Source organism: Chelonia mydas, chromosome 6 (assembly GCF_015237465.2).
Source record: "Chelonia mydas isolate rCheMyd1 chromosome 6, rCheMyd1.pri.v2, whole genome shotgun sequence".
In the NCBI taxonomy this organism is placed as follows: Eukaryota; Metazoa; Chordata; order Testudines; family Cheloniidae; genus Chelonia; species Chelonia mydas.
The window spans coordinates 130,774,325-130,785,851 of NC_051246.2; the positions used below are offsets into that span (position 1 = coordinate 130,774,325).

Here is an 11,527-nt window from a genome sequence, read left to right on the forward strand (position 1 = left end):
CATAAAGCAGACATCTGTCTAATAGAACCTGACTGAGAACAGCCAGGCCACAGAACAGCCATCAGTTGGCAGCCACTTCTGTTCATTGCTAACTGGACTGTATTTGAACAGATTACTTATAAGTGAAGAATACCACCTGAGCTCCTCGGTCATACAGTTTGCAATATTTTTTTTGCTTGGCAATACTTTTTAAAGAAGAAAAATCTATTTAGCAGTACACTCACAAAGCAGCTAAGAATCAAAAGTTAAATTTTTACAGAAAGGAAGACAAGCATTTGATTCAATACTCACAGTATAGGAATAACTTTTGTGTAAATATAGCAATGAAATGGATAGCTTGAGAATTGTACCCATCATGTTAATACTCTTACACCAACCCACTTAAAATAAGCTGTCAATTTAGTTTAGGCTCAAATGTAGGTTTTGCAAGTTTCTTAATCGAGTAAGACACCATATGATGAGATTTCTATATTTTAATCCAAGTTTAATTTTAAACATTACCTCATGCTGTTGTGAATTCAAACAAAAACTTGAAGCAAGTGTATCAGAAACATTAAGAGATACAGTAGTAACAAAAGTGAAACTGGCCACTCTGTTTTACTATCTGAGCTAAACATAAGCAAAAAGCCAACAGCATAAATAACGTAAGTTAGCTTAACAGAGTACTTGTCTTAGTAGTTAAAGGCATTAACAAGACAGATAAGGATTTTATTACTATTTCTACAGTGACATTGAGCTCTTTAATAGTAAAAAAAAAATAGTAACTCACCCTGATGTAAGCATTCTGAATTTCTGCTAGTTCTTTACCAAGTGGAACAACAAATTTTTCAACTTGCCGCTCATGAGAGTAAGGCTGAATATCTGGGGAATCTTCAGAACACAGCTCTATCTGTGCTATCAATAGGTTGGAAATAACTTCCTGTACAGCCTATGAAGAAGTCACAGGAAAAGAGTGTTTAACATAGTGTATTTTTCTTAATGTCATCTCACTGCTGTAAATCAAGGATATGTGAAAGTTAGCAACACAGGCCCTGTAAAACTATTTGAAATAGCAAAGAAACATTACCTGTATTGAGGGATATGCAGACAGCAATTCATTTTTCAGCAGTCTCCACTACAACTAGGGGCTTTGATTGATCTTTTCAGCCATTTTAAACATCAGACAAAACAATGTAGTCAGGAAAATGCCCTACCACATCATATACATAGCAAGTAAAACAATCATTAAAATAGCAATAAGAAAAAATACTTGAGTTAGAACTATTCTAGCACCATTTGTTAAAAAGTTTTGCTATAAAAAACTACGTCTGCATCAGCTGCCATAACCCTCCCTCACTCCACCTCATCAGGCCATTAGTCCAGTATAAACAAGTACATTAATAGGAGAGGGATAATTTGTGACATTTGTTATAAATGTGGAAGAGTTTAGATCACTGAGTTTGGAAATTCCTTGTTTCCTCTGATACTATTTGGGAAAAGGTGGCATAACACACTCAGACTAGTACTGCACAGCAACATTAACAGTGCCGCAGGAGCCGCTTGTGCCTGACTAGGATCATGCAATTCTAATCAGCAAACTGCTGCTGCCAAGAGAGCAACACTCATGTAATGATCGCTCTTCTGGGGGGGCTCTATTGAAGCCACTCTAATTCTCAGTCCACCAGTGCAGTCCTTGACTCACCTTTGTGTCACTGCCTGGTGTGGCACTTAGAGCCAAGATTCTGAATTGGTTTGTGTATTTGCTCAGTTCCTTCACAACCTGACAAAAAAACCCAAGAGTTACATTAATATCCTTAAAGAGGAAAAGCTCTTACTCTCAATGGTTTACATATGTGAAAAATTAAAATTTAAATGTTCAGAAAAGTATTCTCCACAAAGTTAGTGTCTAGCCTAGAAACAGAATCTAACAATAAATGATTGTCAATCCCCTCCCATCCCACCCCCCAAAAAACCCTTAGATTATGTGAACTGGCTTCAAGAGCCAACTCCACATACTAGAATAGGGGTAGTCTTTTTTTTTGGGTCAAGGTCTACATTTATTAGTCAAGATATAGTGAACATCCAGACTCAAGAGAAAATAAAAAAAATAAGTAAAAAAAAAATCGCAGGGTCCGTGCAAAAGCATCTGGCAGTCTGGATTTGGTCCGCGGTTTGCCTGTTGACTACCCCTGTACTAGAACTACTTGGGTGAGCACTGAAAAGGATTATTACTGGATTCAGCAAGTGGATTTACAGCACATTAGCCAAATGAGCTGCCAAACAGGAAATCTGGAAGGCCACTCTGAAAGCCAGCATTTGCAACCTGAGTACAAAACTAGTCTGAAATGATGAAGAAAATGGTATGACAAAGGAGCTGGACAAGGGGGCAAAAGCTGCATAAAACCACATGCACCCATCTGTCTCTCATTGCAAACTTGTTTTAATGGCAACTGGGAAAGAGGGAGGCTGAAGCCATCTATATTCCTGTTCCTCACCCAGATCAGCTCCTAAAGTCAAATACACAATTAATGTACAGGGCTACAAGCAGCCTAGCAGCACAAGCATCTACTCTTCTGTAGTACTCTGATATACTGTGACCAACAGTCAGTCTTCTGCTGTGTGGGGAAAAGTATGAGAACCACTGGAAGGGCACAGAAAAGTGCTACAAATATCAAACAGAAATTTAAAAAAAAATACAAAAAAGTCAACACATAGAAAAGGACAAGGGAATTAAATATACACATTAAAAAGTGATGGTAGTCATGCCCAAGTACAGCAAGACAGGACAAGGAAAAAAGCATTTTATATGCCAATTCCACAGCAAAGGTGACTAACAAAGGAAGCTGGGAACCACTACTCTGCATTAAGTAAGCTCACAAAATTCTCAATGAAATGTGAGTCTTGTTTCCCCACAACACAGGTAAACGATCACCGCAAAAAAAACCGATCACCATTAAAAAAAGCTACATTGGACTTTAATAGAATAAAGTAGTATGTAATCCTTTGTCAGATGCTCAGAAAGCACCACAACATGTACACTTGCATTATTACAAAATGAAAACAAGTTACTAAAGGGTTTGAAATTTGGGAGGGCTGCAGGAAGGAGATGGTGCAGCTATGGTGAACAAGCCTGTTCTCTGTTTTAATTCTAATAAAAACAGAAGCCTCAGCATTTTCCTTTATGTGGGAAAACAGTGGGTCATACTGGGCTCAGAATTTAGTTCAATTTAAGTAAAGTTTTTTAAGAAATGTGGTTTAATTTGCAATCTCTAAGATAGGAGACCCCAGTGGCAGCAGTTTAAATGTTTAATTCCTTGCCGATACATGCCAGATAGACTAATGTAGATTGAGTTCTCATAAACATACCCATGCCCTGTAGAAATAGCCCCAGCCGACAAATGCATTTTTAATTTTTTACAATCTAAGGTTTAAAAATTAATTTCTGAAAAGAAAATGCATTCAATACCCAACCATACAAAATGCTTATCTCCCCATCTACTTAAGATTTCATAATACAGTTAGAATGCTCAGCATCTTGTGTACATTCTTGCTGCATGCAATTTATCCATTACTTGTATCAACGTATTGTAAGCCACAAAATAATGTTTTGTTTTTGTTGATTTCTTAGCAAAATCCTCAGTTTAAAAAACTGCAGAGCAATCTACATTTGTGCGTAAATTATCTATGATTGCAAAAAGAATTGCTCACAAGATTATGCAGTTCACATTAGTCCACCATTACCTGGCAGTAGGCGTAGTTTCCAAGAGCTTTGTGGGCTTCATCAATAACCAGACATTTTATTTCTGCTGCAGGACAGGTTCCACGAGAAAGATCATTTACCATTACTTGAGGAGTAAGAAAAAAGACCCTCTTATTGTGCCAGATTTCCTTCCGATTGAGAACCTGGGTACCCCCTGGAAAAAAAAAAAGAGCACTATTACAGATTTCAATTAGTTGTTACCACTCAAGGGAGAAATCTTGGAGTCACTGTGGATAGTTGTCTGAAAACATCCACTCAATGTGCAGCAGTAGTCAAAAAAGTGACCAGAATGTTGAGAATCATTAAGAAAGGGATATCTCAAAAAAGATATATTGGAATTGGAATATATTCCCTCTGGGTCACGTGGCATTGGCCACTGTCAGAAGACAAAAAGAAAAGGAGGACTTGTGGCACCTTAGAGACTAACCAATTTATTTGAGCATAAGCTTTTGAGAGCTACAGCTCACTTCATTGGATGCATTCAGCTGTAGCTCACGAAAGCTTATGCTCAAATAAATTGGTTAGTCTCTAAGGTGCCACAAGTCCTCCTTTTCTTTTTGCGGATACAGACTACTGTGAAACCTGTCAGAAGACAGAATACTGGGCTAGATGGACGGGGAACATGCCTTTTTAAGTCTGAACAGTTTTATAGGCATTTCACCTGCTGAGTCACTCAAAGCTTAAGTTTATTGTAACCAGTATGAAAAACTTCACTTAAAACAATAGGATGGCCCAAAGATTCCCTGGAGAGTACCATCTCCTATGATACAGGTGCCATAGCTCAAGCTCAAGTTTAGATCAGTGGCAGCTTGAAATAAGGAAAGTGAAAATTAGTTTGGGAATAGGGAACAGACTGACTGCATTATTCTGAGGTCACATCTACACTACATGATAGGGGTGAGATTCCCAGGTCGCAGACACATACTCGTGCTCACGCTCATCGAGCTAGCACAGGTATAAAGAGTAGTGTAGCTATGGTAGGATGGGCAGTGGCACAGGCTAGTGGCCCTGAGCATAAACCCACCTGAAACCAGTGGCTACCTCTTTGGCACAGCTTGCCGCCACCGCCCATGATGTGTCACCATTGCCCGGGCTACACTACTATTTATACTTACCTTAGCAGCGACCGATCTAGCATGAGCATGCGTACATGAGCTGGGAATCACACCCCTAACTTGACATGTAGACATGCCCTGAAGATCCCCTAATCCGTGGAAAGCTACACGAAGAGGTATTACATGTTGAAGTTCATGCCCACCCTCGGCTTCAGGAAAGAAGGCAGCTTTTAAACATGGATAATAGAGTCTTCTAGAAATATCTAGTCCACCTTTTGGATAATAGGGTTGAGAAAAGATTACTTTGTGTATTGATTAAGCCAGTAAACATCACAGATTTACAGTTTAGGTAAGAGGTGTGAGCATCCTGCTGAGCTGAAAATTGATACAACCTGAATTATGGTCTCCCTACTGCTCCGCTATAATTGAGAGTAGTTCATCACTAAGGCTGCGAGTCTGTCATGGAGATCACAGATTCCGTGACTTTCCAGGACCTCCATGACTTCCGCAGCTACTGGTGCGGCTGACCCTGGGGGCCGGCCACTGGGGCAGCTCCTGGGCTGCCTGAGCAGCAGCTGGTGCCACTTGCTCTGGGCCATATCATTCAGTTTCTTCAGAGTTGATTTTTTTCTAAATTAAGTTTCTAGCCCATGTGGCAGCAAAGATAACCTTCCAAATGTGACTTGAGCGTAACTGTTGCAGTAACGTCTGAGTCTGTAGGCAGCCTGATACAATGATTCTGAGATATGAACTGCACTGTCTCCTGTTAATCTGATTAAAGTATCAATTTTGTGATGACATTTTAGTGTCAATATTAACTACAGATTAAGTGTTCACTTTAACTGATGAAATGAGGGTACAGAGTAGTAATGAAAGAAGGAACTGCAGAGAAAAGAACAAAAGACTCAAACACAGGGGTGTAGGAGCTCCTGTTTGGTGCTGGACTCAGGGCACGGGGGCGCTGGGGACGCGTGGGGGGGGTGCTGGACTCAGGGCACGGGGGCGCTGGGGACGCGTGGGGGGGGTGCTGGACTCAGGGCACGGGGGCGCTGGGGACGCGTGGGGGGGGTGCTGGACTCAGGGCACGGGGGCGCTGGGGACGCGTGGGGGGGGGTGCTGGAGTCAGGGCACGGGGGCGCTGGGGACGCGTGGGGGGGGGTGCTGGACTCAGGGCACGGGGGCGCTGGGGACGCGTGGGGGGGGTGCTGGACTCAGGGCACGGGGGCGCTGGGGACGCGGGGGGGGGGTGCAGGACTCAGGGCACGGGGGCGCTGGGGACGCGTGGGGGGGGTGCAGGACTCAGGGCACGGGGGCGCTGGGGACGCGTGGGGGGGGTGCAGGACTCAGGGCACGGGGGCGCTGGGGACGCGTGGGGGGGGTGCTGGACTCAGGGCACGGGGGCGCTGGGGACGCGTGGGGGGGGTGCAGGACTCAGGGCACGGGGGCGCTGGGGACGCGTGGGGGGGGTGCAGGAGTCAGGGCACGGGGGCGCTGGGGACGCGTGGGGGGGGTGCAGGACTCAGGGCACGGGGGCGCTGGGGACGCGTGGGGGGGGTGCAGGAGTCAGGGCACGGGGGCGGGCTGGGGACGCGTGGGGGGGGTGCAGGACTCAGGGCACGGGGGCGCTGGGGACGCGTGGGGGGGGTGCAGGACTCAGGGCACGGGGGCGCTGGGGACGCGTGGGGGGGGTGCAGGACTCAGGGCACGGGGGCGCTGGGGACGCGTGGTGGGGGTGCAGGACTCAGGGCACGGGGGCGGGCTGGGGACGCGTGGGGGGGGTGCAGGACTCAGGGCCCGGGGGCGGGCTGGGGACGCGGGGGGGGGGTGCAGGACTCAGGGCACGGGGGCGGGCTGGGGACGCGTGGGGGGGGGTGCAGGACTCAGGGCACGGGGGCGCTGGGGACGCGTGGGGGGGGTGCAGGACTCAGGGCACGGGGGCGCTGGGGACGCGTGGGGGGGGTGCAGGACTCAGGGCACGGGGGCGCTGGGGACGCGTGGGGGGGGTGCAGGACTCAGGGCACGGGGGCGCTGGGGACGCGTGGGGGGGGTGCAGGACTCAGGGCACGGGGGCGCTGGGGACGCGTGGGGGGGGTGCAGGAGTCAGGGCACGGGGGCGCTGGGGACGCGTGGGGGGGGTGCAGGAGTCAGGGCACGGGGGCGCTGGGGACGCGTGGGGGGGGTGCTGGAGTCAGGGCACGGGGGCGCTGGGGACGCGTGGGGGGGGTGCTGGAGTCAGGGCACGGGGGCGGGCTGGGGACGCGTGGTGGGGGTGCAGGAGTCAGGGCACGGGGGCGGGCTGGGGACGCGTGGTGGGGGTGCAGGAGTCAGGGCACGGGGGCGGGCTGGGGACGCGTGGTGGGGGTGCAGGAGTCAGGGCACGGGGGCGGGCTGGGGACGCGTGGTGGGGGTGCAGGAGTCAGGGCACGGGGGCGGGCTGGGGACGCGTGGTGGGGGTGCAGGAGTCAGGGCACGGGGGCGGGCTGGGGACGCGTGGTGGGGGTGCAGGAGTCAGGGCACGGGGGCGGGCTGGGGACGCGTGGTGGGGGTGCAGGAGTCAGGGCACGGGGGCGGGCTGGGGACGCGTGGTGGGGGTGCAGGAGTCAGGGCACGGGGGCGGGCTGGGGACGCGTGGTGGGGGTGCAGGAGTCAGGGCACGGGGGCGGGCTGGGGACGCGTGGTGGGGGTGCAGGAGTCAGGGCACGGGGGCGGGCTGGGGACGCGTGGTGGGGGTGCAGGAGTCAGGGCACGGGGGCGGGCTGGGGACGTGTGGTGGGGGTGCAGGAGTCAGGGCACGGGGGCGGGCTGGGGACGTGTGGTGGGGGTGCAGGAGTCAGGGCACGGGGGCGGGCTGGGGACGTGTGGTGGGGGTGCAGGAGTCAGGGCACGGGGGCGGGCTGGGGACGTGTGGTGGGGGTGCAAGAGTCAGGGCACGGGGGCGGGCTGGGGACGTGTGGTGGGGGTGCAGGAGTCAGGGCACGGGGGCGGGCTGGGGACGTGTGGTGGGGGTGCAGGAGTCAGGGCACGGGGGCGGGCTGGGGACGTGTGGTGGGGGTGCAGGAGTCAGGGCACGGGGGCGCTGGGGACGTGTGGTGGGGGTGCAGGACTCAGGGCACGGGGGCGGGCTGGGGACGTGTGGTGGGGGTGCAGGACTCAGGGCACGGGGGCGGGCTGGGGATGTGGGGGGGGTGCAGGAGTCAGGGCACGGGGGCGGGCTGGGGATGTGGGGGGGGTGCAGGAGTCAGGGCACGGGGGGGCTGGGGACGCGTCGGGGGTGCTGGAGTCAGGGCACGGGGGGGCTGGGGACGCGTCGGGGGTGCTGGAGTCAGGGCACGGGGGGGCTGGGGATGTGGGGGGGGTGCAGGAGTCAGGGCACGGGGGGGCTGGGGATGTGGGGGGGGTGCTGGAGTCAGGGCACGGGGCGGGCTGGGGATGTGGTGGGGGTGCAGGAGTCAGGGCACGGGGGGGCTGGGGATGTGGGGGGGGTGCAGGAGTCAGGGCACGGGGCGGGCTGGGGATGTGGTGGGGGTGCTGGAGTCAGGGCACGGGGGCGGGCTGGGGATGTGGTGGGGGTGCAGGACTCAGGGCACGGGGGCGGGCTGGGGATGTGGGGGGGGTGCAGGACTCAGGGCACGGGGGGGCTGGGGATGTGGGGGGGGTGCAGGAGTCAGGGCACGGGGGGGCTGGGGACGCGTCGGGGGTGCTGGAGTCAGGGCACGGGGGGGCTGGGGACGCGTCGGGGGTGCTGGAGTCAGGGCACGGGGGGGCTGGGGACGCGTCGGGGGTGCTGGAGTCAGGGCACGGGGGGGCTGGGGATGTGTCGGGGGTGCTGGAGTCAGGGCACGGGGGGGCTGGGGATGTGGGGGGGGGTGCAGGAGTCAGGGCACGGGGGGGCTGGGGACGTGGGGGGGGTGCTGGAGTCAGGGCACGGGGGGGCTGGGGACGCGTCGGGGGTGCTGGAGTCAGGGCACGGGGGGGCTGGGGACGCGTCGGGGGTGCTGGAGTCAGGGCACGGGGGGGCTGGGGACGCGTCGGGGGTGCTGGAGTCAGGGCACGGGGGGGCTGGGGACGCGTCGGGGGTGCTGGAGTCAGGGCACGGGGGGGCTGGGGACGCGGGGGGGGTGCTGGAGTCAGGGCACGGGGGGGCTGGGGATGTGGGGGGGGTGCTGGAGTCAGGGCACGGGGGGGCTGGGGACGCGTCGGGGGTGCTGGAGTCAGGGCACGGGGGGCTGGGGATGTGGGGGGGTGCAGGAGTCAGGGCACGGGGGGGGCTGGGGACGTGGGGGGGTGCAGGAGTCAGGGCACGGGGGGGCTGGGGACGCGTCGGGGGTGCTGGAGTCAGGGCACGGGGGGGCTGGGGACGCGTCGGGGGTGCTGGAGTCAGGGCACGGGGGGGCTGGGGACGCGTCGGGGGTGCTGGAGTCAGGGCACGGGGGGGCTGGGGATGTGGGGGGGGGTGCAGGAGTCAGGGCACGGGGGGGCTGGGGATGTGGGGGGGGTGCTGGAGTCAGGGCACGGGGGGGCTGGGGATGTGGGGGGGGTGCTGGAGTCAGGGCACGGGGGGGCTGGGGATGTGGGGGGGTGCTGGAGTCAGGGCACGGGGGGGCTGGGGATGTGGGGGGGTTGCAGGGGTCAGGGCCCCTCCCTACCTGTCATCTCGGCCATGTGGTGCTGCGGGATGCCCATGACGCGGGCGCAGGCCTCCATCTGCTGCGCCACCAGCGGCCGGGTGGGCGCCAGGAAGAGCACCTTGGCGGAGGGGAACCAGCGGTAGAAGTTGTACATGACCACGGCGGCCACGAAGGTCTTGCCCAGCCCGGTGGGCAGGCAGACCAGCGTGTTGGCCAGCAGCGCCGCCCGCGCCATGCGCTCCTGGTAGCCGCGCACCGGCCAGTTGGTGGGGTAGACCCACAGCGAGCCCGCCGCCGCGCAGAACCCGCCGCCCGGGCCCCGCTCGGCCTCGGCCGCCGCCGCCGCCAGCAGCAAGTCATCGTCCCCGGCCGCCGCCGCCTCGGGGCCGGGCCCAGGCGCGGGACCGGCAGCCGCCTCCCGCCGAGGGGCTGAGGGGGCCCCCGGGGCGCGGCTCACGCCAGCCCCCCAGCTCTGGAACAGCGTCCTCTGCCCGCCGCCGCCGCTCATGCTCGGTGGGGAACGGCCGGACCCTCCCTCAGCGCCCGCCCGCCAGCGCCCCCGCCGCCATCTTGGGGCCGGCGGCTCTCCGCGGGCGCCTGAAAATCTCGCCACGCTCCGAGCGCCGCCGCCTGAGCGCCGGCCCCCGCAGCACGCTGGGAAGTGTAGTCATTCAGGGCCGCTCTCTGCGGCGAGGGGCGCTGCGGCATGCTGGGAAATGTAGTCATGTGGGGGGCTTATTGCTAGCAGGCACTGCAGCATGCTGGGAAATGTAGTCATGTGGGGGGGCTTACTGCTAGCAGACGCTACGGCATGCTGGGAAATGTAGTCCGTCTAAGAGCCTGACCAACTTCCCTAAAGGGAAGGCAAGTGCAACCCAAGCGCTTGCTAAAGCCACCAGGACCCAGTCCCGCCTTCCCAAATGCTCTAGTCCCTGTGCATGTTGTTCAGGGAGCCTGTGCTGGAAGACTACCCACAGTATTGCTTCTGCACTGTCAACCATAGCATGTACCGGGCTGGAAACTTACTAGCCATCACTTTACTAATGTGGAACTAGGCCAAGGGGAACAGAACCGAATAGAAGTTATTCACCTATTTCACTGACCCGTCATGCTCCTGTTTAAAATGCTGGCAAAACTCTAATCAGGCATTTTATCAGACTGTCTGTTAAACCAATTTCCGTGATAATAACACAGTAAAGAAAGGTTTCAGTGTAGTAGCCGTGTTAGTCTGTATCCGCAAAAAGAAAAGGAGGACTTGTGGCACCTTAGAGACTAACAAATTATTTGAGCATAAGCTTTCCTGAGCTACAGCTCATTCATGAGCTACAGCTCACTTCAACACCCATTGTTTCATGTTCTCTGTGTATATAAAATCTCCCCACTGTATTTTCTACTGTATGCATCCAGTGAAGTGAGCTGTAGCTCAAATAAATTTGTTAGTTTCTAAGGTGCCACAAGTACTCCTGTTCTTTTTACAGTAAAGAAACACCCTGACAAACACACCCTGCACACCCTGACAAACAGCTAGTCAGGTACACCCTGACTGTGCACCCTGACTGCACACTCTGACAAACAGCTAGTCAGGTACCACAAGGGTTCAGCACGTTATAAGAAAATAGATTGACTACCAGTACATAATGACAAGCACCATTACATACTTTTTGCCAATATTTAGGTTATAAAGTCTTCTAATGATAGCTCTAGAATAGTTGTGTTTTCATGTCATCCCATTATTTACACTTAAAATCAGTTTCCTTATCCTCTTCACAGTTACGGAACAGTCCACTGGAAGCTGGACTGCTGCAGATGTGGCTGTCTAGAAAATAATTACTAATTATGCACTGAGTACTCTGGAGAAGTTTGAAAAGTAGAATTGCAGGGGGGACCTGCCTCCTAGTCCCACGGACAACAGATTCTTCCTCTTATCCACCCTTGCTTCATAAACAAGCAGATTTTAGACACAACAAATCCTGCATGTTGGCAGGCGGTTAGACTAGATGACCCTTACCATCCCTTCTAACCTTGTGATTCTATGATTTACTTTCAGCTTGAGATAATTACATATTTTAAGTAACCCATTCTTGCCCTGTTATCTTTCTACCACT

The 11,527-nt window shown here is 54.5% G+C and overlaps 1 protein-coding gene across 10 annotated transcripts in view; it reads right to left on the reverse strand.

Moving 5' to 3' along the window:
- Positions 1-10,044, reverse strand: part of FANCM (FA complementation group M) — a 182,316-nt gene extending 172,272 nt beyond the window's left edge. For 4 of the 10 annotated variants that reach the window (XM_043549768.1, XM_037901395.2, XM_043549767.1 and 1 more), the window contains exons 1-4: positions 9,441-10,028; positions 3,721-3,893; positions 1,682-1,759; positions 770-928 (exon numbers count right to left, since the gene is read on the reverse strand). In XM_043549768.1, coding sequence (XP_043405703.1) covers positions 770-928; positions 1,682-1,759; positions 3,721-3,893; positions 9,441-9,930 — 900 coding nt within the window. In that variant the 5' untranslated portion in view covers positions 9,931-10,028. Of the gene's footprint in view, positions 1-769; positions 929-1,681; positions 1,760-3,720; positions 3,894-9,440 lie in introns of all 10 variants that reach the window. The other 6 variants (XM_037901398.2, XM_043549770.1, XM_043549771.1 and 3 more) reach the window with 4 other exon arrangements.
- Positions 10,045-11,527: the final 1,483 nt, after the last annotated feature.